This window comes from Onychostoma macrolepis, chromosome 22, assembly GCF_012432095.1.
Source record: "Onychostoma macrolepis isolate SWU-2019 chromosome 22, ASM1243209v1, whole genome shotgun sequence".
Lineage (NCBI taxonomy): Eukaryota > Metazoa > Chordata > Actinopteri > Cypriniformes > Cyprinidae > Onychostoma > Onychostoma macrolepis.
In genome coordinates this window covers 9877965-9905272 of record NC_081176.1, presented here as the reverse complement: position 1 = coordinate 9905272, position 27308 = coordinate 9877965, and the positions used below count along the sequence as shown (strand labels likewise).

Below are 27308 nucleotides of genomic sequence, written 5' to 3'. Positions count from 1 at the left end.
AATTATATTGCTCGTAATTATATATATATATATATATATATATATATATATATATATATATATATATATATATATATATATATAAGAGAAAATAGATTAAACCTAAAAATGTATATAGGCCTAGATAAAAACAATCAGCAGACTTATTTTCAATTCAGTATTGTGTGACTTAATTTTATGGCAATACGAGTCTGTGGATGTAAACCCTTGAACGGCGCTTGGTGTATTTTTTTTCCCTTTTTTTTTTATCTATTTAGAACTGCCCTTTGCATGTTTCCCAGCTCAAAATATTTAGCCTACAATTTATCCTTGATTGTTATGTGCTAAAGCTAATGTTTTGTTGCAAATGCAATATTAGCAACATAAAATAGCCTAACGCTTACATGTGCACAGTATTTACAAACAGAAGCATTTGCGAATTAACGCACGTCACACGTGACGACACTTCATACGTCATCGCTCTGCAATGAGTCTCGCAGATTACTTTCACTTACTAACTAGTGAAACAGCAACAGACCGTTACTTCACTGAACCTGCGTCTTTCAGCAAAAACTGAAAATGAAGCATGTCTCTATTTTTCTCTTTTTGCTTTTGTTTGTTCGTGGCCATGGTAAGACATTTATACGCTGCTCGTAATATCATCATTACATTTATTCTGAAGAAATTATTGCTCGTATTTTGCTCGAACATTAAGAGATTTATTTGTTACAGTTTCTCTTCAACGATAAAAACGAATATGAAAGGTTCAATCGCAACATTTAAAACACAATAATCGAGAAATATATATATATTATTACGCCCCATTCCGCCCCCTTTCCAGTGCTTCACTTCTCCATAAAAGCACGATTTCACGTGCAAATCAACAAACTCATATAACGTGACTTTTGCACAATGGGGCGTGCTTGATTTATTTAAGTACATTAGATTTATTCATGTTTTTAAAAGCGTGAAAGATAACTTGCGCTTCCTCAGGAGGATTTCTGTGTATGCCCTCAGAGACGGACAGAACAGAGACATGTCCAGCAGATGCAGATGGCGCTGTTGGTCAATTTACGCTTGTCTCTCGAGACCCGAAACACCTGTTTACCTTTTCAGGGAATACAGCAGACCAACATGAGTGGGGAACAGGTGAGTTTCTGTCTTACTATATCTATAATTAACCATTTAGCCTTGGTGTTTTCACAAAGCGTTCCCACTACAATGTTAGTGAAATTCACAATAAGTGCTGCAAAGTTGTTAACATGATTGATTAGTTCAAAAATCAGTAGTGACATGGCTAAACATTTAACTAGGCAGTCTTTCTCTATAAAAACTGATCCATTCTCTGTACCTCTTATCCTCTGTTGGATCGCAGGATATATAATATATAGGCTACATATGTTGATACAATTGTTTAACATTCAAAACAATGCAGGGGTATAGCAATATATTGTCACAATATATAGTAATTTTAAAATGCAAATGTATTATGGATAGCGACAATATTGTGTACCAAAAATGAAAGCTTAGACAATTTAATTTAGTATCAGATATAGTAATATCACCCAAGAGGTCATTAATTATTTACAAAAAAAATGTAAAACAAATCACATTATTTAGTGCAATATCTATAACCTTTTAAATGTTATAACACTGTGCAATCATTTGTGTCAAATAATTATGTAATTTTGTAGCTAAGCAAAATGATGAATATTTCTTTTCTGGTGTCACTCTTGTCCTGTGAATTGGGGAGAAGGATCAAGTTCACGCTGATATAATACTAAATTCAGTGTTTTAATAAACAGTGGTTTACCAGTATTTCAGAATGATTTTAACAATGGAATGAGTAGAAAATAATCTTTGGGGTCGAAGACCACAAAAATAACTAAAAATACAGATACAAGTATTGCATAGTTTTAAACTGCAAAGGTTCTACTTTTATTGGTGTATAGTCTTAATAACAACAGAACAATGTGCTTTTCTAAAATAAAGAAAACAAACAGGGTGCGTTCTCGTCCGTCTCTGGGAATTTTCTACACTGGCACATTAATAAAACAACCTGAATCTCAGTGAATATGTGCCTCTCGTACATGATACATATATGTATAGAAAGCTTGACATGTCTATTTTAAACAAACCAATTCAAATTGAAAATAAATATTCTCTGATTAGGCCTATACAATCTGTATGAAAGTAAGGAGAGGTACAGTTTCTCCTGTAATGTGATCCCACCTCACACTGAGCACTCTGTTCACATGTTAATGATCTGAGATCAGCCAGATAAACATGTAGATGCTCCTGAAAAATGCCATCAAAATGTCAAGCTTCATCATAGAATTTAGCCTACTTTCTTTTTCTGTGCGTTGGATGATGGCACGCTACACGGGTCAAGACACACTCTGGACAGCGAGGACTCTTCTCGGAGTGACTCAGATGACGAACGTTTGAAGAAGAGCCACTAATATAATTCCTGACAGTAGCCTTTTATTCTTAACTTCATGAGTTAAAATGTTGCTCGGCTATATATAAAAAACTACATATTTTGAGTTGGACTTTTCCAAACAGGCTATTGTAAGACTAAAATCTGCTAGTATTCAGAGTAAAATATTGGTTGAAATATGAAATATCTCTTTACAGGCCACTTTTAGTTTTAAATGTTGTACAAGGTGTGCATATAAACTACTGTATGCTATATATAAACATAAATATGATAATAAACTATGATATCCCTTATGAAAATTAAAGTTGGTTTTACTATAGTAAAAGTGTGGTAACCATGTTTTTTTTTTTTTTTTTTTGCAGGTTACCATTTCTGTAATGGCAGCTTTTCTGCAAACACCATGGTATTTATTTAGTAAAACCATGGTTAATTTTCAAAAGGGATATTGATGTTTAGATAATATTTCGGTACATTTATATAGCTGAATCACAATAAAGCTCATCTGAACTTAAACTAGTTTGATTATAGTAGCCTATTTGTAATTAGTTTAGCCTACTCCTTTCAGTAGGTTGTCTATGTGTAGTTTTATACTTGTTTAAACTTTTACTGCAGAGGTAGCCTACAACATTTCTCTCCACTGTAGGCTATGTCTCAACATATATAGCAGAATGACAATAAATCTTACTTGACCTAATGTAAAAATAATATTCATTTTTGGTACACAGTTGTCACTATCCAAAATACATCTGCATTTTAGTATTACAATATATTGTGACAATTTATTTTTATACCCCATGCATTTTTTTGAATGTTGAACAATTGTATCAACATATGTAGCCTATATATTCTATATCCCGCGATCCAAAAGAGGATGAGAGATACAGAGAATGGATCAGTTTTTATAGAGAAATACTGCTTAGTTAAATGTTTAGCCATGTCACTACTGATTTTTGAACTAATCAATCATGTTAACAACTTTACAGCACTTATTGTGAATTTCACTCACTAACATTGTAATGGGGATGCTTTGTGAAAACACCTAGGCTAATGGTTAATTATAGATATAGTAAGACAGAAACTCACCTGTTCCCCACTCATGTTGGTCTGCTGTATTCCCTGAAAAGGTAAACAGGTGTTTGGGTCTCGAGAGACTAGCGTAAATTGACCAACAGCGCCATCTGCTGTTTTTTACAGAGCCCTTTACAGGACATTGTGGTGGGAACAATTCAGGGTGAATGGAAAAAATTCAGGGTGGGAGGAAAAAATTTTTTTCAAATGTTTTGCGTTTTCTCGAGAAACTTTGCGTTCCCTCGAGAAACTTTTGCGTTCTGTATTATATAACTGTAAATATTTCCATATCAAAAAAGAAAAATAACTTTATTCTTCTTATTTTCCAGTGAAACTTTGTGTACAAATTTGACAAGAGACAAGCATCCATAATCTTAAATAAGAGCACTAGTAGAAACAAAAGAAATAGAAATGGAAAGAAAGTGTTCAGTTGTCACGGGTTGTAGGAGTCAGGGAAGCGAGGAATACTTTAAACAACACAGACTTTACTGAAACACAAACGTAGGGGTCACAGGAACACAGGATTGACGTATAACAGCTGACGTGGAGATAGGGAAACACAGGGCTTATAAACAGAAGGAAATCAAACCAGGAGAACAGAAACAGGTGGGGAACAATCAAACACGGATCGGGACTAATCAACTAATAATGACAGGAACAGGAACAAACCAAATATGGGCACGAGAGGAGGGGAAACACAAGACACAGGAAGACAGGACTGACGTAGCCTATCATAGCAGAATGACAATAAAGCTCGCTTGAACTTTAAGTAAGATCATGTGTTGCGGGAGTCTGTGATCATTTATGAGTTTTTTTATCGACAGAGCGCAACAAATAATTTGGACCTTCCAAAAGCCTTGATCAAACATCGCTTTTCTTCATCTTGTATAATTAAATGTAATGCCATTCACGAAAAGGGCAAATGTAATGCGTTTTTACACTCATTCACTTTACACATCCAGGCCCATAGCCAGCTATGAGGTCCAGACCTCCGTAAATGTTTCATGTTCAAAAATAAAATTTGAAAACCTTATGAAAAATTATTTAAAATCATGTCGCTGAACAAATTCATGTGGCTGACTCTCAGCAGCTGCGAAACGCAGGAGTGAAGGAGCTTGGCGCAAGTGTACTCTGCTCATGTTGCCAGATCTAGTTATTTTAAGCGTCGCTTGACTTGTTTTAATACTTAATTTAACAGCGTTAATAAAGTAATTAGGGCATTAATAAAGTGGGAGGATGAAGGTGCATTTTTTAGGAGATTGGTTGTGTTTGTTTTTTGTAGCAATATCTGGCAACACTGCTTCGCTAGCACTGACAGGCAGCAATCAAAAAAGGAGCCCGCGGATAGTTTATTGCTGAGGAGACCACATTCGTTAGACAAAAGCAATGATCACCATGATCTGTACGAAACTGTTTCAAACGCTATCAAAGTAATTATTATTGCACAAATCTTAACAACTGCAGACCTCACTAATGTAGTGCTGTTCCAACAAACATGTGATTGTGTCTGCCGAATATTTTTTCTGTTATTCGGATAAATCCGTTATTCGCTTTGAAGCCATTATCCGTGCCTTTCCGAATAAGGTATTCGGCTTTGGGCACATCCCTAGTGGAAATATTTGAGTAATGCCGCCCAAATGTTCATGCAAAGAAAGAAGGCGTGCTTTCAGTAACCGCAGTAGTGTTGGTGCAGCCATGTCAGGTAGATGCTGTGTGTTTCGCAAAAGCACTTTATTTGGCCTTCCGAAAGTAGATGCAATTCAGAATCATTGGTTAAGATTTGTTTACAACAGAACAGCACAATGTTCGAATTTGTGCAACGCATTTTATGGACGACAGTTTTGTGATCCTAGATGAGAACAAGGCTGGCTGTGCACAAAGGCTATTTCTAAAAAAAAAAAAGAAAAAAAAAAAGGGTCAATTCCAAATTTGCTATGACAATCTGGTGCTTCTGAATCAGTGACTGTAAGTATATTTTGTTATTAGTTTAAGTATTTGCTATTGACTGTTCAAATGCAGAGTTTTTCGCAGCGTAGTGTAATGCGTGTGTGTGTGAGGGGAACAGGGTCACATTACAGCGGAATGTACAGCCCGTCAAAGATCATAGCACGTCAGCTGTCTTAACGCGGCTTGCTCAAATCACTGGAGTTTTTGTTCAGGTGTTCAGCACAAATCACTAGCCGCGTTTCCACTGTCGGGTCAAAAGCGGGCGTGCTAGTGCGTGCCAGGGCCAGTCGCGTTTCCACTGTCACTATCATTTTCAATGATTTCAAAATCAGTATTTTGATCACTGGCAGCTCATTCACCACATCCACCATCAAATGACAGTGACATTTATATTTCATTGCATACAGTAATTGCACTGTAGTAAAGCTATTCAAACCAGTTAAATTTTTGCTGATGATATTCTTTTGTTTTATACCTGCGGTGATTATGAGTGAAACATCATGTCATCATTGTGTATCAAACAGTGCCACCTTGAGGAAAAAAGATGCATTGCATGTATTTTCATCAGATATGTAAATATAGTTGCGCAGGAAAAAAACAAATACTTACACATTTACATACCTCGGTCTCTAGTGACCCTATACACTTTTACAAAAAAAATAAAATAAAAATGAATCATAAATCAGGCATTCTTTTATATTTTTATTAATTTTTTCTTGTTATATTGTTTATAATGAATAGATTGAGGAATACTAAGAAATTTGATGTCTAACTTTAAAAAATGAAGGAGGGAGACGGTAATCAATGATGTCCTGGGTCGCTAAAGACCCAAGGTATGCATTTAAGGGTTAACTGAAGGTTCTATTGATTTCATTTGAGTACCCCATAGAACCGGGCCTGTTCCTAGAACTAACTTCCTAGAACTATGCGGTGTGAAATGGCCTTTACGTGACTGGTAGTTCCTATAGAACTACTCTGAAGTAGGAGCTAATTTAGTGCCCCCAAACGGAGTTACTAGAACTAAATACGTTGTGCAAATACGCCAAAATGCAGGAACTTCAGTTAATAGTTGTAGGAACTATGAAAAGGATTCTACAGCGCAAAAGCCCCTACTGATGGGGCTCTAGAGGCTGGGAAACATGGCCATCTACAAAATAGCCACTAAACACAACAAAGAGCATTGTATTAGCCCTAGATTAACACCATAGTTTACAATGTTCACTCATGTTTGGTCTGCAGTGTAATGTTAGCATACTTATTTATCTGAATGGCTGCAATCAGTCAGGAAAAACAGCTCAGATGATTTATCATATTACACAAACTATATTGCTTTAAAAATGTGAACTGTTTAGTTTAGGCTTAACAAATATTTTTTTCGTAATAAGTAACAGAGTTGCTATCCAGTGAAACCACCCTGTTGAAAAAAACAGCATATGCTGGTTAGGTATGTTTTGAAGCTGGGATGCTGGTTTGAGCTGCTCCTTTACTGGTTTATACTGGTCCTTAGCTGATTTAAGCTGGTCCAGCTGGTCATGTGCTGGTCTTAAGCTGGTCTTCAACAGGGCACATATCTATATATTGTATATATTGTAACACCATAGACTACATTTGACTGGATGTTGAAAGTGACCAATCAAAAGAAAGGAGACATCAGCCACTGTCCCCGCCTTTTACATTAACTGTTCCCTCCTGGTGGAATGACCTGCCAACTCAATTCAAGCAGCTGAGTCCTTAGCCATCTTCAAGAATTGGCTAAAAACACATCTCTTCCATCTTTATTTGTCCCTCTAACTCTAGCACTCTCTATTCTAATTCTATTTTATCTATTTGTTGATTTGACCCTCTAACACTTGCTCTCTCTATTTGTTTTCTAACTGCTTGGGAAAAAAAAAAACAACCTTGCTACGTGCACTGTGTTAGGCTAACCGAGACTTATCATAGCAGTTGCATATTACTGCTCTTTTGTTGATTTTGATTGCTTCTATTGTCCTCATTTGTAAGTCGCTTTGGATAAAAGCATCTGCTAAATGTAAATGTAAAATGCTGCCTCTTTAGTGTGGTTTTTTATGCATTCTTGAGAGAATGGTTTTCTGAGCGTGGATACTATTCTGTGCACTCTTGTGTGCGAGCCTTGTTGTTATGAGCATGAGATTTGAAACTGAAAACGCCATAATGTTACGCCATAAAGTACGGTTTGGAAGATGGATGGATGATTCAGCTGTGGGCGCCATCTTCTGGCGAGACGCGGTAATTCATTCGGGACGACCCTCACAGTGAATCATAGGTATTCTCTAGCCTTTAAGGCCCTGTCCCAAATGGCACCCTAAACCCTCACGGTCTTCCTGTGAGTCCGCATGTTCGTAACATAATGCCGCTTTGACTGTCGGGTAGAAGTCTGCTGCGGAGCTCGCTCCAGTGCGGGCTCGGCAGAAGTGTGTATCGAGGGCTTATAGCGGCTGCAAAGGGGGCCCTTTTGAACGCTAAAATGATTAATGGGACACCCTACAGTCTCGTGGACACGCACACACGGGGGTAAAATCCATGTAACATATTTTTGTTTAATAATATTTTTTCTCTTTTTGTTTGTATTTTGAGAGAATTTCATGGTACTAATGAATATTTATGCAATAATTATGATACATTTTTCCCATTGAAAATAATACAAAATAGTTTTTGTTTTCAAATATTTTCTATTACTTTTCAATTATGGCAGTATTTCATGTTAAAACAGAGACAATGCCTTTAAAATCCTTTTTTTTTTTTTATTTTTTTTAAGCCAGATTAGTGACATCTGGTGGGAGTAAAATAAGAAAAACATCTGCAATTCCATGGTTTAGCCCATAGATTCCCATATAGCTCTATATAAAAGGCCTATAAATTCTCTAATTGTTTTTAGACATAAATACTTATTTTTATTAAGTTGTGGGTTTGGCTATATATTTAGACATTTTCAAAGACAACTTTTCGTAAACTTTTAGATTTTTATTTTTTTGGTTTAAAATGTTGATTTAAAGTGTCAGTTTTTCAATTATTATTACTACAGTCAAACCTGAACACAGAGAAAACATTTTGTTACACAAAACATTAAAATTCTATAAAAATGTAACAAAAATGAACAAATGTTTTATCAGAGCTTAATCCTTCTGGGTCTGATCTGATTTCAGCCTCTTATTTCAGTTTTCTGAGTTGTAATGGCTATATGGTAATAGCCATACCAATTCATTTGAATGTGTATAATTGTGTTTGTCTGTGTGTGTATGTCTGTGAGTGTGTGTGCGGGTTGGTATTTGTGGTTTATGGGGTCACAAATTTGTTTAGTGACATGGGTATGACAGAGGCATTACAATTTGAAGGTGGTTTATGAGGACACTGCCTATGTCCCTGTAATTCAAAAGGCTTAAAAACATTCTAAATGGTGTTTGTTTGAAAATCTAAAAATGCACAAAGTTTCCTGTAAGGGGTAGGTTTAGGTGTAGGGTTGGTGTAGGGCAATAGCACATACAGTTTGTACAGTATAAAAACCACTACGCCTATGGAGAGTCCCCGTAAACCACAAATACCAACATGTGTGTGAATAGATGTGTTGGTTTTGTACTCTTGATGTCTTAGAGTTTCACCCCGTCATTGCTGTGTACTTTTTTTTTTTTTGCATTGTGGCAGATTTGTATATTGTACACACAAAAATTTGCTGAATTCTTGTGTTTTTGTCAATTTCCCATTAATTTCCTATGATCGGTCATTTTTGACTGAAGACCACAAGTGTGACTATTTTTTTACAACCTCTTAGCCTGCTCGAATCAAGCCCTCAATTTTTTTGTGTGTTCACATTCCAAATGCCATAAAAGTCATTACGTTTCGTACCATTCCGATGAAGCTGTGATTTTAAAAAAATTCAAAACAGAACATTTTTCGGTCAAAAGTGACCGAAGAGCACCAGAGGATTAAGGGAATATGGGACGATTTCATACATACCATTTTTAAAGAGTTTCCACACAGGTTACACTCTCCAAAAAAAAATAACAATACATTTTAAAAAAACGTAAAAAAGCTGTCTCTGGGCTGGTTACCTAAAGGGTCCATATTTGTACTAAATGTATGAAATTAATGTGGGGGAAATGAAATACTCTGAAATGCAAATGTGTTTAGACAGTCTGACAAAGCCAAAAAGAGTTGTTCCCTGCTCTTCCCTTTTTGCTGGATTGTAATTAACTGTTTATTTCTTCTTTTTTCCCCCCGGTGTTGATACAGATATAGTGCCAGTGTCTGTGTTAGAGGGAGATTCAGTCACTCTATACACTGATATTGAAACAATCCAACAAGAAGAAATTAGATGGTATTTTAATGACTTTTGCATTGCTGAAATCAATGGAGATCAGAGTAAGAACAGTACAGATGTTCAGTGTAATAATGGTGCAGAGATATTCAGAAACAGACTGAAGGTGAATTATATGACTGGATCTCTGACCATCACTAACATCAGCACCACAGACTCTGGACTCTATAAACTACAGATCAACAGCAGCAGCGACAGTCTTCTTCAGCTCCTCAGTGTTTCGGTCTATTGTGAGTCATTACGTTCCTTATCTGTAACAGTTCTCTCATTTTGTGTAGTTTATTTGTTGTTTTCAGCAAAAGATCCTTCAGCAGCAGTTGATTTGTGTTTCAGATGCTCCAGAAGGAGATAAAATGAAGACAAAGTCGGTGAAGGAGGGAGAATCTGTTATTTTAGATCCTGGTGTAGTGAAAACCACAAATTATTTGATGAAATGGATTTTTAATGACATTCGCATCGCTGAAATCAATGGAGATCTTAGTTTTATTTGTACAGATGTTCAGTGTTTATATGCTGATGTCAGATTCAGAGGCAGACTGAAGCTGAATCATATGACTGGATCTCTGACCATCACAAACACCAGAACCACAGACTCTGGACTCTATTATCTACTGATAACCACCATCAGATTCAGCATCTTAAAGAGCTTTAGTGTTGATGTCACTGGTGAGTATAATCTTTGATCTCGTGGGTGTTTGATCCAGTACGTGATCTGAGAACTGTCTTGCACTTATTTCACTATACTCTCAATCTTTATTGATCTGTGGAAAAGGACATTTTCACAGCATTTTCCCATTTTATAATTTTATTTTGCTTATGTTTATTTCTTCAGGTTATGTTGATGCAGAGAGAGTGACAGTGATGGAGGGAGATTCAGTCACTCTACACACTGATGTTGAAACAAACCAACAAGAAGAGATTAGATGGTATATTAATGACATCCGCATCGCTCAAACCACTGGAGATCTCAGTTTTATCTGTACAGATGTTCAGTGTAAATATAGTGATGAGAGATTCAGAGACAGACTGAAACTGGATCATCAGACTGGATCTCTGACCATCGGAGACACCAGAACCACAGACTCTGGACTTTATCATAATCAAGTCATCAGCGGCGGCAGCAGCATCAGTCACGAGACGTTCGGTGTTACTGTCTGTGGTGAGCAGTTATATTTACTATAGCACATTTTGTACATTTAAATCAGATCATTGTGTTCAGTGATTCAAATTGCAGAGAACTGATGAGAAAAGTATGCAAAATATGTTTAGAAGCATAAAATGTGGTCAAATGTGCTTTTTAGACTGAAAGTGAATGTGGCAGTGCATATAGGTCTAACAGACCCCAAACATCGCAATTGGTTTAATCCGACTACGCCACCCTGGTGGAGCACCAGGGAAATACTCCCAGTAAGGACACAGGTACATTTTACCAGTTGAAGGCAAGGAAATAAGATCTAGTGAGACATGAGTGTCAATACAAAAATACACTTTATTATAATAATATCAATAAAATCTCTCTCTCTCTCTCCAGAAACACCACCAGATTATTAAAATAACTCCAGGGCTAGGCTTAGTGGGAACAGGGCAGGCCGGCTGCAACTCGGGAGGTCATCCAAACCCACCTAAATTCACACCACAGCAAGCACCTCACACACACACAGTAAAGCAAATTGTACCAACACACACACACACACACACACACACACACAACACCCCGTGAGACACACCATGGAAGGAAAGCGGCTAGCCTCCCCTGCCCCACACAGAGTCCTCACTGGCTCCTGGAGACAGAAATGAAAAACATTAACCAAAAATTATAAAAAGAAAATTATAAAGAATGCAAAACAAACCAACTAAATTTACAGACTAAATTTACTAATTGTAGGGACTCCAGTACGCTGGCCTCCTGAGGGCACCAAATGCAGTGAGAGCAAAAATCACAGTTCCTGAATGACACCAGAATTACCAAACAAATGAAGTAAAGAATATGGATTCTTTACGATGACGTAATACAATACATGACACGGAAATATAAAGGGAGTTATAAAGCTGCAGAACAACCACAAATCAAAAAAAGAAACAATATAAAAGTTAACTCCGTTATAAAAGAAACCCAAAGTACAAAAAAAAGAAAAAGAAAACCACAGCGCGATGCTCAAACAAAATTATACTAAAAGAAACTAAATCAAAATAAAACAGATAGATGGCCTGGCAAATGCACAGAGATCGGCCCAAACGACCCGCCAAACAGCGAAGCCGTAAGCAAGGACTTACAACAGGTCTGTACTCAAAACAAGAACAAAAATGCCCTAAGCAAAACAGCAGCGGCGTCACAGGTAGTATCTTCACCAAGAGATCAACTTAGAGGCGGTGATGTTTCATTCCCCCTTTTACCTTTAACCCTTTAAAACCTAAGGGTAAAATAGGTCATTTTCACACATTTTGTTTATTTGACTGTAAAATTCTAACAGAATGTGCTATTTTCAAGTGCAAGGTGTCTTTTTCAGAAAACAAATGGCTTTCCAAAAAGTACAGTTTTTGACCATTAATCTTGTGTTTTGAGTTTGTGAACAGAATTTAAATAGACAAATAAAAAAACGGAATATTTTTTTTTTATTATTATTTAGAAAAAAAAAAAAGAGAAAAATCATGATCGAAATAATCCAACACTTCTTCAAAATTCAACTATAATACATATATACAAGTATTTTTGGGACACTGGGTTGCACAGTTTTCATTCAGGAGGCTTTTTTGTTCATACACGCACACATGTACACATGCATGTACATGCGTGCACCCATTCATTTACATGCGCGGACTCATTATAGCGACGCACACACCACATGTGAAAAAGTCTCACTCAGCCTGCTCCCAAAGTCTCATCAAAAATCATCCTAATCGACTCTTATGCTGTTTACTCCTCCTTGACCATGTTTTTGTTCATTTTGTTTATTATTTTATGCAATAACAAACTCCGCGCTCCCTATCTCTCCATTCAAATTCTCCCTTCCCGCTCTCCCGGAAATCTGCCGTCATTTGTTGACGGAGCGCAAGAAATTACCGTAATAAGCCATATATTGCCGAAAAGCGCATGTTGTCTGCTATCAGGAGCAAATTGAATTATTTTGATAGTGCAAACGGTAGAAGAGTTATGGTAACATGAATACAGCTTGGTCTGATGTGTCGGCGCCGACACAGCCGGTGTTGTGTAATATTCGGTTCCTGTGAAAAACTGTTCCAGTGGGCGGGGTATAGATGAATATGCATAAGTTCGCTCTGCGATGGGCGTGGCTTTGTTGAACCGCAAACAGTGAATGGAATGGAAACTGGTTTTCTGTGATGGAGTATTTTCATTAAGTAATAACGGCGAAGGTTCGTATTCTTTACATAATCGGTTAAAATGATTTTGCATGTGCTTTTATTAGAGCGCTTTTTATTCTGATTTTAAATCATTTTGCTGTGTAACCTTGTAACGTCAGGGATTAAGACTAAAGCCAGAGCACAAACGAACTGAGCTGATATTTCTGTTATTTGTCGTATCTTTTGAAGCTGTAAACTGTTTCCTTGTTTATTTTGCAGCAACACAACTTTAGCAAGAATGACAAACACAAATGTAGCCTAGCTAACAAGCATGTTTAAATAAACATTTTTAAATGTTTTCTGGTGTCGTTTTGTGTTATTTCTTGCCCGTTTTTAACCACAATTACACTTGGATCATATTGACAATACACTTAGCCTACTTTGAGCATTATGATTATGTGATTTTAAATAGGCTTCTATTTACACTTTTATAAAAGAGGAGACAGGGGTCAACTTTTTCCCTCTTTTATTTATTGGATAATTACCCAAAACAATGCATTTCACTCGGTTTGCTTTATCAGAATGCATGTTATCTGAAGATGTGCATTATAAGAAAGAAAGAAAAGCCTTAATACAAAATTAAGCAGGGCCTTGGCATCCGTGACAAACAAAACAATCTTTTATATTGGGTCGGTTTACACATTCCCAGTGAAACCATCCATTGCAGCTGTCACACTGAATCTGAAAGAGACACAGACGTTATAACATGTTTTTAAGCAGGGTGAAATGAAGAACAGTTTGCTAATTTGCAGACCCAAGAGTCCTCAGTGTCTTCTGTGTATGGATATTTGTCCCCACAGGCCAAGCATAGTTCAGAGAGGTCCTCTGTGGAAATAAATTAAGCAAAGTGATGCACATAATATTGGTGAAAGAATGTGTCAGTTGTACCTTATGGTCCATTTTATATTAAATATAGTTACATTATATATACACCTGTTTCATGTAGAAGGCAAATGCCTATGTCTTGGCGAATGACATTTATGTTGGCTACTGTGCTTTCAAACTCCAAATTACCTCCTTTTAAAATAGCTTCTGCAAACTACAAAATGATGTAATGAAAACAGGGCATAAATTCACAATTTAAATATCAATTAAATATATACGTACTTTGCATACAAATACCCCACATGAATTGTCATCTTTCAGTAAGCAGTGTGGTACTTTACCACATTCCCACTTTTCCCCAAGACTTCCTTTTGTGGCCATAAATTTGCTTTGTTTGAATTAGAAATATTTAAAATGTTAATAAAAGGTAATAAGACTAACAATTAAAATGTATAAGAAAGGCATATATTTGTACTGACCTTACAGCCTTTTTACAGTGTTCCAATTTACTTTGGTTTTCACCGAGTGAATTTAGGTACAGTATTCTCAGTTTTTTAGGATATATCACCTGCAAAAATAATTATGCATGAATCTTGCTCTGAATTTAAACGAGTTGAATTTACAGTGCAGGACAAGAATGGAAAGAAACAGACCAGGAGCGTCCAGTGATTGTTCTCATTAACTGTTCCAATAAGAACATCATACGCCCCTGGATTCATCTAGAGATGCAATGGAACATTGTAACAACAGTTCAGTTCACCAGTTCTCTCACAGTAAAATTTTTTTTTTTTTTACGCTTTTCATTGAACTGGGATTGCCTTGCCAAATACTTGTTGCTTGAAAGGAATCAAGCACATATGCCTTGCCAGCATAATTTTTTATGAGGTAGGACAAGTATGCATTGATAACCTAAAACAAATAAAACAAAAATTTACACAGAGCATACCCTTATGGGTTTATGCCTAGAAGACTTTTTTTTTTTTTTTTTTTTTTTACAAAAGCAGTAACACAATTTGCAAATTCAAGAATATGAATAAGTTGCATCACCTACCTCACTTTCGAGCAATTCCCCAGGTCTAAGGCGTTCAATGTCCCATGTAAATAATTTATATGGGCCAATTTTACTGCAGAGTGTCCCACCTTTTTTTCTTGCCCATATTTCTTGTAACACTTTATAGAGAGAGAGAGAGAACAGTTTTCATTCATTGCAACTAAAAAAGTTATTTAAACGAACATGTGCATGCATGTTGGCAAAATAATATACAGAGTTTTGCAGGACAGTTAGTCTGGAAAGCAGGCTGGATGGTAGCGGCACAGGCAGGAGGCTGGGTGGTAGCGGCAGGGGTGAAGCCAGGTGGGTTAGTGAGGGCTGAGGATACCGTAACGGGAAAGGAATCACTGAGTTTGGGGACTTTTGAGGGATACTCCTCCAAAAAATGAACTAAATGGTCCTTGTTAATCTTTGGACAAAAACGTCCTTTATCGTCCTTCAAATCAATGGATTTGCCATCCACATTCATAACGGTGTATGGACCAATGTAGTCTGGGTCCAATTTACCACCCTTTCTCTGCCTGCTTCGCACGTTCTGACGCAACACTCGGTCTCCAACTTTGATTTCAAGGGATAATCCCTCTTCCAGTTTTCTTTTTTTAATTTTACGTTGAACGCAACTAATATTCTCCTGTACAGTTTTTAATATCCTGTCGTGCCTTTTGATGCATTCTGCGACACACTCCTCTGCTACAATATCCTCAATGCTCTCATTGATCTAGGCAAGAAAAGTTGCATTTAACTTTGGTTTGCAAAAGATAATAAGAAAATAACACCGACATGTAAATACTAACCTCATAATTGTCAGGTACCTCACATGGATACCTAGCTTCACGTCCAAACATCAAGTAGTATGGAGAATATTGTGTAGTCATTTGCTTTTTTGTGCGGAGACCAAACATTGTGGCCTCCAAGTAGTCTGCCCAATTTTGTGGCTGCTTTCCCACCAGCTTACTCAACGACCTTGGATTATGAGAAGAGCCATCAATAGTAAAACATTCTTCATTTATGTAGTCATTTTGACACATCACCCAGTTAATGTGAGGGACAAGAGAATAGACATTCTTCAACTACCATCGATAGTCAATAGTTTAGTTTATTGGGAATTGTCAATTTCATACCTTTGAATTGTGCCATTAAGTCTTTCAACCAAGCCATTAGTCTGTGGGTGGTACGGTGCACAAAAACTTCTTTGGATTCCCAGTAACTGACAGACACCCATATTGATCTGTATATAAACAATCAATGGGAATTATAATATTTTTCCCAAGTCCTAAAGAAACAAATTAAAAACAGCTAATTCAAGTATAGTATAACCCTAACCTTGTTCACAAATTCTGTGCCTTGGTCAGTTAACAACCTTTTTGGTGCACCAAATTTGTAAAATAACTTTACAATGCAACCTGTAACCTCCTCTGCACTTTTAGTTTTTAGTGGGAAAGCCTCACACCACTTTGTGCAATAGTCTATCATCACACATATATACTGATAGCCATTTTCAGTTGGTGTGAGCTTTCCCACTAAATCCATTCCAACAATTTCCCACGGCTCAGCCACCCGAGGAAAAAAGTGACATATGTTTAATGTGGTTGGTTTCAGAAGTAGAAAATAATATAAGCATTCCATTTAAATTAATTTACCTCAATAGGTGTATAGTCAGCTTTGTTTTTGATTTCAGTTTGCTTAGCCTGACAGGCTGCACAGTGCATGACCTAACAGAGATGGTAGTATTAACAGTGCGAGAATGTATTAACATATGAAAAAGTAATCATTAATTTCTACTTACCCAATTTCTGATATCTACAGTCATGGAAGGCCAATAAAATCTTTTACTGATGGCATCAGTGGTTTTTACTATGCCACAGTGGGCACCAATTGCATTTGTATGGAATTCAGTAAAAACATCTTTGGCCTCCTCTTTACTTAAAACCTTGGCTAAACCACCCTCTCCACGTCTTCTTATGTAGTATAAAGCTTCATCTAAAAGTAGCAAATTTTGTTCATTAAGATATCTTAACAGACCACAAGACTCACCCAACCAAGGTCTTCAAAGTGCTATCACTAAATACGCCCAACTCACCTTTAATCATGAAGTTCTTTGCCTTTCTTAGAAGTACATATTTTTGGTTTTTTGACAGATCATCAGGTAATGTTCCAGATATTTTTAAACCCAACAACAGTTGGAAAGTTGTTTCATCCATTGTTTCCAACAAATTGACAAATTTGGGGTAGAAGGCCAAGTTTACCTATCAGGCTTATATTCAGTTCTACACCAGTTGATTCAGTGCTAGAGGCCTAACAAATTGGATTTATTAATGACTTATCTGATTAATGAATTGCCCTCAAGGTGCAGAGATGGTTAATCAGGAACAGACTGTCAAACTCACACATTATAATATATGTGTTTTTCTTTGGTTTGGACTTTTGTTGTAATAATCTGTTCCTCAACCACACTGTGCATTCACATTTATGTATTCTTCAGCTTTTAACATAACTGTGTATTTATTCTGTTAAGCATAGGCCTATCTGAAACATAGCAAACATGGACTGATGTAAGTAGACCTTAAGACTCAAAACCTAGCAGTTTCTTGCTACATATTTACTTAAATATGCAGATAGTTACATCTGAATTTCCTTTTAGACTGCAAAATAAAAAGTTTTTAATAACATATTTTCTTATATAGCACTTCATTCATGCAAGTAGGTATTAATGCAAGTCAATCTAGCATTTCATGATTATAATATTGAGTATGATATTGAGTATGAAACCATTACATTTTAAACCATTAAAACCATTAGTGTGTCATAAGTACCTGCCTTAATGAGTGATTTAATGGTTTTACCCAGCTAATGTGATTGCAAAACAGATTAGATTAGAAATGTACTTTTTAAAATTGTTTTAGGCTACAGTTGTTATTCCAAATCTGTAACTTCCTTTTAATGTTTAACACAGAATCACCAAAGCACTTTTATACAGAAAGAATGAATGAATACAAGTAGAACTTTATGTGGCATTTACAAATCCCTTGCAACATTAAAAACCTTTTAGTTGTCCACAGGAAAAAGACTTGCTTTTATAAAAGTGTAAATGGAAGCCTATTTAAAATCACATAATCATAATGCTCAAAGTAGGCTAAGTGTATTGTCAATATGTTCCAAGTGTAATTGTGGTTAAAAACGGGCAAGAAATAACACAAAACAACACCAGAGAACATTTAAAAATGTTTATTTAAACATGCTTGTTAGCTAGGCTATATCTGTGCTTTATTCAGTCATTCTTGCTAAAGTTGTGTTGCTGCAAAATAAACAAGGAAACAGTTTACAGCTTCAAAAGATACGACAAATAACAGAAATATCAGCTCAGTTCGTTTGTGCTCTGGCTTTAGTCTTAATCCCTGACGTTACAAGGTTACACAGCAAAATGATTTAAAATCAGAATAAAAAGCGCTCTAATAAAAGCACATGCAAAATCATTTTAACCGATTATGTAAAGAATACGAACCTTCGCCGTTATTACTTAATGAAAATACTCCATCACAGAAAACCAGTTTCCATTCCATTCACTGTTTGCGGTTCAACAAAGCCACGCCCATCGCCGAGCGAACTTATGCATATTCATCTATACCCCGCCCACTGGAACAGTTTTTCACAGGAACCGAATATTACACAACACCGGTTTTAAAGGGTAAAACAAATGTTAAACTAAATCTACTAAGTCCCGTTTTCAGGAAAGAGAAACAAAACGTACTTACGGTTAGGGTTGAACGAAGACCAGCGCAAAGCTATATGGTTACTCCAACAAGTGTGACTCAACGTACCAGACAGCATTCACGCATCCGCTTGTGTCACCATTACTGAGAGCAACACAAAATAAATACCACCGTCACAAGCGACTGAAAAGTTTAATACGAGCACGAAACATACCTGGAAGCGAACTCCGCCACACACTTGCCGCAATATCGATGCCACCAGCCCCACTCTAAAATCAAACTATAAATAGCGCGGATTAACTTCGCTCCATTCACAGCAATAGTCAATTCGGTCTTACCCTACCTGACGCAGTGAGGAACGGAAAGGGGAATGCCAGGAAGAGAAGAGCTCATAATCAACCAGACACCACGCTACCCCTCAAAATAAGAATCCTTAAGTAGTAGGGCTGCTTACATCTCATTGGTCCACCAATCAGATCCAAACCGGGCCAAAAACAGATAACACTACCCTGCTACATGAAGAAAGGCCAGAAAATCACTTTCAGATTCACAGTTCTTTCATGCTGTGGAGTTTGTTTGCTATTGGTTTTTGTTTCAACTGTTGGTTTGTGTTTCAGGTGTTTCTGCTGCTGAACGAGATGAAATGAAGAGAAAGTCAGTGAAGGAGGGTGAATCTGTCACTTTAGACACTGGAATGATAAAAAACCCAAATGAAGTGATGACATGGTATTTTAATCACACTCTCATTGCTGAAATCACTGGAGATCAGAGTAAGATCTGTACAGATGAACAGTGTAAAGAGAGATTCAGAGACAGACTGAAGCTGGATCATCAAACTGGATCTCTGACCATCATGAACATCACAAACACAGACTCTGGACTCTATAAACTAAAGATTAGCAGCGGCAGAATCAGCATCAAAAAGAGCTTCAATGTCACTCTACCTAGTGAGTATCATTTAGATCAGGGGTGCCCAACCCTTTTCCTGGAGATCTAACTTCCTTCAGAGTTCCGTTCCAACCCTGATCAAATACGCCTGTCTGTAATTATGAAGTGCTTCTTGAGAAATTTAATTAGTTGGTTCAGTTGTGCTTGATGAGGGTTGGAGCTGAACTCTGAAGGAAGTTAGATCTCCAGGAAAAGGGTTGAGTTAGACATTTATTTCCTTTTCTGACCAGTTTTAGGAAACGGTTTGAACTTTTTAATCAGCCTAAATGTTTTCACTGTAGTCTGTCTTTCACACTGTAAATAGCTGAAACTGGGTCATTCTAAACCTTGTGAAAACACAATCTTGGGTTATCTTGTTTCACGTTTCACACTGCTCTAAATATTCCTTGGCTTAATGACCATATTTGCAGTGTCATTGATTGGAAGAACGTGGTATGCAGTCTACGTATTGCCAAGTGCTATCAAGTTGTTTTCCTAAATTAACTTTTGGACTATAAAAGTAAGAACAAAAGGTCTCTTTTTGACCTCAAAAGATGTGTTTTCTGTCACTATTTGACATTTTTCCCCCTCAAATACTGAAATGACTAAAGACAATACTTATCACAATCAATGATTCTGTCCACAATCGATTTCGACAAATCACAGACAGTAAACTGATGTGCCATTCTATTTCTGACGTATTCCAAGTGCTCACGCTACTTCAGACACGAAGGTCGAACTGATTTGCAATGGTCACTTTGTCATGTCTAGTGTAGTGTAGACACTATATAACTGTCTGTCTTTAGTGGTTTCAGATCCTGGTCTGTCTCCAGCCGCTGTAGCAGGAAGAGTAGGCCTATGTGTTGGTGTAGCTGCTGTTTTACTGTTCTTTATTGCTGGTGTGATTTACTATCGCAAACGTCAAGCAGGACAACAACGTGGTGAGTATTACATACAGAAGATTTAAAAAGATAAAAAATGTGTGATTTATTGTGTGAGAATCTTTAATTTTGTATTTTTATTCTAAATGACCAAAGTAATGTGTGTTTAATTGAGTTTGCTATAGTTTACAGATGTCGTTACAGACAGACATGGTGATGCAGTTCCGTAAACAGGTAAGATACTACAATTAATCTGCCTGTTTGCACAACACAGTTTCAGATCTGTGAGCTGACCAAATGTTTTTGTTTTTTGTATGGTTTAACTCAAAATATATTGCATAAAGACATTAGTAATAACTGACTCTACAAAACAGCGCTGCTCTCATACTGTATTGGCTACTTCACTGTAAAAAAAAAAAAAAAAAGTTGAGCCAACTTAAAATTTTAAGGTGTAAAATTTTGAGTTTGCTCAACTTATTTTTGTGGGAGATTCTCAAATTTTTGCTGTATAAACTTAAAACGGCAAGTTGGGAAAACTCAAAAATCTGCTGAAGCTGGTTGCCTCAATTTTAAGTTGGCTCAACTTTTTTTTTTTTTTTTACAGTGTTTATAATAAGGAAAGTAAAAGTAAGAGTAGCAATACTACTCTATTAATAGTTTTAGTAATTACTATTAATACTCTGTCAATACTATACTTTAAGCGTTTTAGATGTGCAGGCTGTTTAGGAAGATTAATACAGATTTATTTTACCTTTGGTGTAACTGTCTTCTTGAAGATGGATAAAGACCCTGTTGATGACTCCTGCCAATGAATCCAACTGAAACTGAGCCTGCTGATGAGTCATCACAGTAACTTTATTTATTATGTTGATACTTTCATTGAAAGGGAACATAAAGAAAGGTTGGGCAACTAATAGTGTCACGATACCAAGATTTCAGTACCAAAGCTAGTGAAACTTGACCCCAATTTCAACTAATTCAAATTTAAACTAATTTGCTATAATTCAATTTTAAAGTCATAATTAAATAAAAGTATTTTGATATCGCTTTTTTGACTATTTACATATGTGACTTGAAGGAATCCGAAAGTAATCAGATTACATTACTTTCATATCATGGTACTTGAATTACGTTACTGAATACTTTTTTAAATAAAGTAATAAGTAACTGTAATGGAATACATTTCAAAAGTAACCCTCCCAACCCTGGATATAAATGAGCTTGTTTCTTCATCAGAATAGATGTGGAGAAATTTTGCATTACATCACTTGATCACCAATGCATCCTCTGGAGTGATTGGACACAAACCTACACCCAACAGCCATAGACAGACATGAGCTGACAATAAACTCAGGAAAGACTTGTACACAATGCACAGTGGCCTAGTGGTAATGCTGGGAATATGCATATAATAATCAGGGACTATTCAAACAAGAAAAACTGGGGATTTTTTGTTTGTTTGTTTACATACATTTGCATCAAACTTTTATTTTTGGGTGAACTTTTCTATGTTTGTATTATTATTTGTATTTTTTATAATATGCTTGCATATTTATTACAACTTTTAGATATTTGCATGATCTCAAAGTGTATCGTGCTGCTTATTTTTAAAAAATGTTCTCAGAAACAACATTTCACTGTCAGAGCCGAAGTATTGTAATTTGCCAAAATCCTCTCAAAAACCTTAGTAGAAGAAAAATATTTTATAAAATATAGAAATATTTTATATATTACATTTTATATGTATTATATTTTTATATGTATTTCTTGTTATATTGCTTGTTGTGTAATGTATGAGTACAATTACCCTGCCTCATTGTTTAATGTATTTAGTTAATATATTATGTTTGATGTTTTATTATTTTGTTGCCACATATGGGCAGTTGTGTAATTGCTGCATAGGTATTGTATTTAAAATACAGAATTCGAAACTTAAGTGTGCCAGGTGTACAGAGGCACAGTGTACAGTTTCCCGGTCAAAATCTTTAGCGTGGTTAGTATGTGCTAGAATAGCTCAACCAGCTCAACTCTTTTGACATGGACAATGCACACCAGTGAAAGGAGTGAAATTTTGTTCCTATGAAATTAATTCCTCATGAAGCCAAAACTCAGGAACTCTCACAACACATGCCATGCAACCAAACTATAAACTTTCTAATCTGACAGGAAGATCTAGAAGAAACAACTGTCGTTTCACCCACCCTTAAACTCGCCTCCTTCCTTGCTGGGCAGATGGCCCAGATCACCAAAAGTTGACTTAGGCGTGTCAAGAACTCAAGTTACTATACTTATTTCATGCATTTACTGTATCTTCAGAATTAATAATCATAACCCTTACATGTTTTGTATCGTTCTAAAGGTCCGTGCGATTGGTAAACTGGTCTCAATTTCACAGTAGTCACTTATATTATGAGATTATTGTAGAATTGTGTTCTGCTGCTGAGGGGTGTGTCCCCCTTTAGGGGTCTGTGAGAATGTGTATCTATCTCCAACCAGGTGCAATCCTGGAGCATGAGAACCTAAAAACCAAAAGGTATTTTATGTTTTTACAACTGATTTGTTGTTTGGTCTGAGTATATAAGGGCAGTGACAAAATATTACGATGGGATTCTGTAGTCAGAAAACCTCACACAACATATGTGAGACTGTGGCGCTTTGCACTGGAACTCTCATACTGCTGTTTGTCTCTCTGCTGTCAGGTATGCATTTCATTTTTATTCAAAAGTGTAATTGTGCCCATAGAACACGCTGTATAGTTGTTTGTGCTGCTACACGTGCATATATAGGCTAGTTAAATGTATTCTTTAAAACCATGATTGCTTTGCTGTAAGTGTTCTTTGAAATACTTAGGTAAGAGGTTGTAGATGCTACATGCATTCTAGACCATTCATGCATCCCAATGTGCATACTATCCACCCTATCTGCCCTAAATAGTATTGAAAATGACTAATGTCACATGACATTCTTGACTGAATAACTTCTTCATCTTTATAAGGATTAATCTATAAATATGTGGGAACAGTGGCATACCTTGGGGCCTTCAAGGCCTTGACTTTTTCAAACTGCTCGGAATCCAGCAATCCAACAAAAATTGCTGGATGCCCTACTGGGACATCACTAGGTTTACAGTGGTCTCAAATTCAATTCCTGGAGGGTCATAGCTCTAGAGAGTTTAGCTCCAACCAGCTCCAACTCACACCTGCTTGGATGTTTCTAGTAATCCTGAAGAACGAATTACAACTACTCCCGTTACTGTACTGTACTGTAATTTTTTACAATAATTTTTGAATTAATAACAGAACCCTCATGTAATTTTCAAAATTCTAGACACATAGTTCACAACCGATGATCAAAATGCACATTTTTCAAAACACTTAACACTTTTTCCAAACGCTTGGATACAATACACATGAACCAAAGATCTTTTATTCATTGAACTAAAATCATTGTTTCAAAATGACACAACTTAACATCAAAGTATCACTATTTCAAAATGCAACCCACACATTACATCTGAACTTATTGTCTAATAATTTCAATACAATGATCTAACTATCAATTGATACAACTGCTCAAAATGCTACATAACTGTTGCATTACTCTCGAAGCATAGTTTTTATGGAAAATGATGAACAATATTAAATGTTTAGATTATGAAAGCAACTGAGGACTGAGTATGTTCAGGTATGATCAGTTTTAAGATGCCTGTTGTTGGGAGAAAAAAAAAAAAATCCCAAAAAATTCTATATCATTGTTATTTGTTTTTCCTACAGTAAATATCTTTTTAAAGGGTGATGGAGCTGGAAGCTGATGAAAACCATTTAAATTTTTGGATGAGGCAGGCTTTACCCTGACCATGACATGGAGGTGAGGTTGAGAGTACAGCGGTTGAGAGGGGCCCAGAACTATGTTTGTTGGGGGCTTAACCACCCCCCACTGAATGTGATTTTGAGGGGACCCCATAGCAAAATCAGTGCAATGGGCCCAGAATTCCTAGCGACAGCACTGAGAGCAATCATGGTTTCAGGCCATCCATAGTTTATCACCTCGTATTGAACCCCATACTCCCGAGAAGGCCCACCACTGTGTGGGAAACCTCACAGTAAATACTGCTCAATATTGAGCAAAGTTAGTAAGAGTCTCACGCAGGAGCAGCACTGAAAGGAAATTATATGTAAGGAATAATTGACGACGGGCCGTTGGATTATTAGAAAAATAATGCACACCTGAGGTGGTGATGCGGTCACGACGCGAAGCGGAGTGGCCGTTATACCTCGGGTGTGCATTATTTTTCTAATAATTCAACGGACCGAAGTCAATTATTCCGCTTATACTGCCACACCTCAAGACATCGATCAGATGATATATTTCAAGGCATTCGTCCAGTATTTCTACTTAAATTGCTATTATGAGTAGGATTATTTCTTCCGCATCTCATCCAACGCCTCTGTTGCTAATTCCAAAACGTCATTTTAAACCTAGTAACGGAGGCTTGAGCCGTTGATAACAGACTAATGCAGTTAATACAGTTAATAACTAATAAGTTGTGAGAGAGAGAGAGAGAGAGAGAGAGAGAGAGATTACCTCTGTGTGTCTCTCAATAGTGTTCGGCAGCAATGTCTCTAGTTGTAGTGAAATTTAGTTCCTTTTGTTCACGAACAGCGCCGTTGTTGTTCCCTCGCTTGTGAGAAATCATGTAGTTTTTAAGTCGTTTACTGATAAAATCGTAAGAGTAGCGCTAACAGCATTAGCGCGATGTATGTTAGTGTGTGTGCAAACTGTAACTGTTATGTATGTGTGGTCTGTGAGGGAGAGAGAGCGGGAGAGATAGAGTATGTGTTTTCTGTACATAATAAAGCGTAATTTTGTGGCAAAAACATGGACATGATCTGTCGTTTTTATCATATTGTTTATTTATTTGGCCAGTGTAGTTGTGGGTCTTGGTTATTTTGCGGTTGTAAGACCTTTTGAAATAACATAAATCATTTGGCGAAGTGATATGGTCATGTAATGCGCGGTCAAGAGCTGCCTGGAACTACGTTCGCCGTGCGGTTCCCTGAAAATAATTGCACACCTCAGAACGTTCGGCAGCCAATCAGATTCAAGCATTCAACGGCCCCGTAGTATAAGAAAGAATATATGAATGAATGAATTCTATGAATGCATAAGGGGAAACCAACTGTCTTCACAAATGTTTCAATGGCATTTGCTTTTCATCTTCCCTCATTGTAAAGCCTAATAAAGCACAGCTTTGTTTACAGCTGTTACCATGGAAACAGCTCTATTTCTGCTGTTCATAAGCGCCACCTGCTGTCAGACAGTGGATTTACATTTTCACTCAGTCTGTCTGCCCTTTCAATTCAGACCAATGCGAAAATTAGTGCAAATTTGTTGTAAATCAGTCCAATAGATGGAAAACAAGCTGATGTGCATTCTAATAATTTCAACACTTCAGATAAAGTACCCTATTTAAAATTGTTTATGGAGCAGATAAAATGCCTATAATTTATCATTTTGATCCCTAAAAATGATTGAAAGACTGAAATGTGAGGTTTAGCCTATCATGTCATAAATGATGTAACTATACCATGATAATATTGATAACTGTGATTATGGTCACTATAATCATGATTTGAAATGTCCTGTTTCATCTCTAATTTATAAGTGTATACATTTTAGTATTTTGTTGCAGAATAGTACTGTTAGACCTACCTGAAAAACTTACAGCACTGTTTATTATAAACAATAATAAAACATACGCAGCAAACTTATTTTTGGTTCAGTATGTTGAGTGATTGTTCAATATTAGGCAATACAATCTGGGGATGCAAACTTTAAACAGGACGATTGCTGTATTTTTTTATTTTATTTTATTTTTTTTATTTAGTACTGACATTCAGAAGCTATGGTATTTGCAGGTTTCCTAAAGGTCAAAATATTTACCATTGATCATTCTGACCATGATCATTCTTTGCTAAAGCTAAGGTGAAAAATAAAGAATAAACAATAATAATAATAATAAATAATAATAATCAGCAGACCTGTTCTTGGTTCAGTGGGCTATATGTTGTGTGCGTGTTCAATATTAAGCAATACAAGTCAGAGGATGCAAACTTTTAAACAGGATGGTTGGTGTATTATTTATTTGTTTAGTTAGTTAGTTAGTTATGCCCTTCAAAAGCTATGGTATTTGCAGGTTTCCTAAAGGTCAAAATATCATTGATCATTCTGACCATGATCATTCTTTGCTAAAGCTGAGGTGAAAAATATGAACAGGATGATTGGTGTATTATTTATTATTATTATTATTTAGTACTATTCTTCAGAAGCTATGGTATTTGCAGGTTACCTAAAGGTCAAAATATATAGGCTACCATTGATAATTTTGACCATGATCATATCTTGTACCAAAGCTAATGCATTGTTGCAAATAAGCAATGTAATATAGCGACATAAAAGTCGCTGGGGTATATTTGTAGCAATAGCCAAAAATACATTATATGGGTCAAAATGATCAATTTTTATTTTATGCCAAAAATCATTATAAAGTAAAGATCATGTTCCATGAAGATATTTTGTAAATTTCTTACCGTAAATATATCAAAACTTCATTTTTGATCAGTAATATGCATTGCTAAGAACTTCATTTGCATAACTATAAAGGCGATTTTCTCTCTCTCTTTTTTTTTTTTTTTTTTTTTTTTTTGCACCCTCAGATTCCAGATTTTCTAATAGTTGTATCTCGGCCAAATATTGTCCTGTCACAACAAACCACACATCAATGGGA

The 27308-nt window shown here is 36.3% G+C and overlaps 1 protein-coding gene and 1 long non-coding RNA gene across 4 annotated transcripts; one reads left to right on the top strand and one right to left on the bottom strand.

Moving 5' to 3' along the window:
* The first annotated feature begins 489 nt into the window (after positions 1 to 489).
* On the top strand, positions 490 to 26326 carry LOC131530697 (uncharacterized). Of its 3 annotated transcripts, none has more exons than XM_058761114.1 (8): positions 490 to 610; positions 9683 to 9997; positions 10101 to 10433; positions 10600 to 10926; positions 19331 to 19660; positions 20447 to 20581; positions 20707 to 20755; positions 21763 to 26326. In XM_058761114.1, exons 1-7 carry the CDS (start codon positions 559 to 561, stop codon positions 20736 to 20738), a joined length of 1524 nt encoding a protein of 507 aa, XP_058617097.1. In that variant the 5' UTR covers positions 490 to 558; the 3' UTR covers positions 20739 to 20755; positions 21763 to 26326. The 3 variants fall into 3 exon arrangements, with proteins under 3 accessions (XP_058617097.1, XP_058617096.1, XP_058617095.1); XM_058761113.1 differs by having other exon boundaries at positions 21298 to 26326; XM_058761112.1 differs by having other exon boundaries at positions 21758 to 26325.
* On the bottom strand, positions 11227 to 19339 carry LOC131530699 (uncharacterized). Its single transcript, XR_009268457.1, has 4 exons — positions 19057 to 19339; positions 18928 to 18993; positions 18756 to 18857; positions 11227 to 11548 (listed from the first exon to the last, which is right to left on the bottom strand). It is a non-coding gene; the product is annotated as an uncharacterized LOC131530699 (long non-coding RNA).
* Positions 26327 to 27308: the final 982 nt, after the last annotated feature.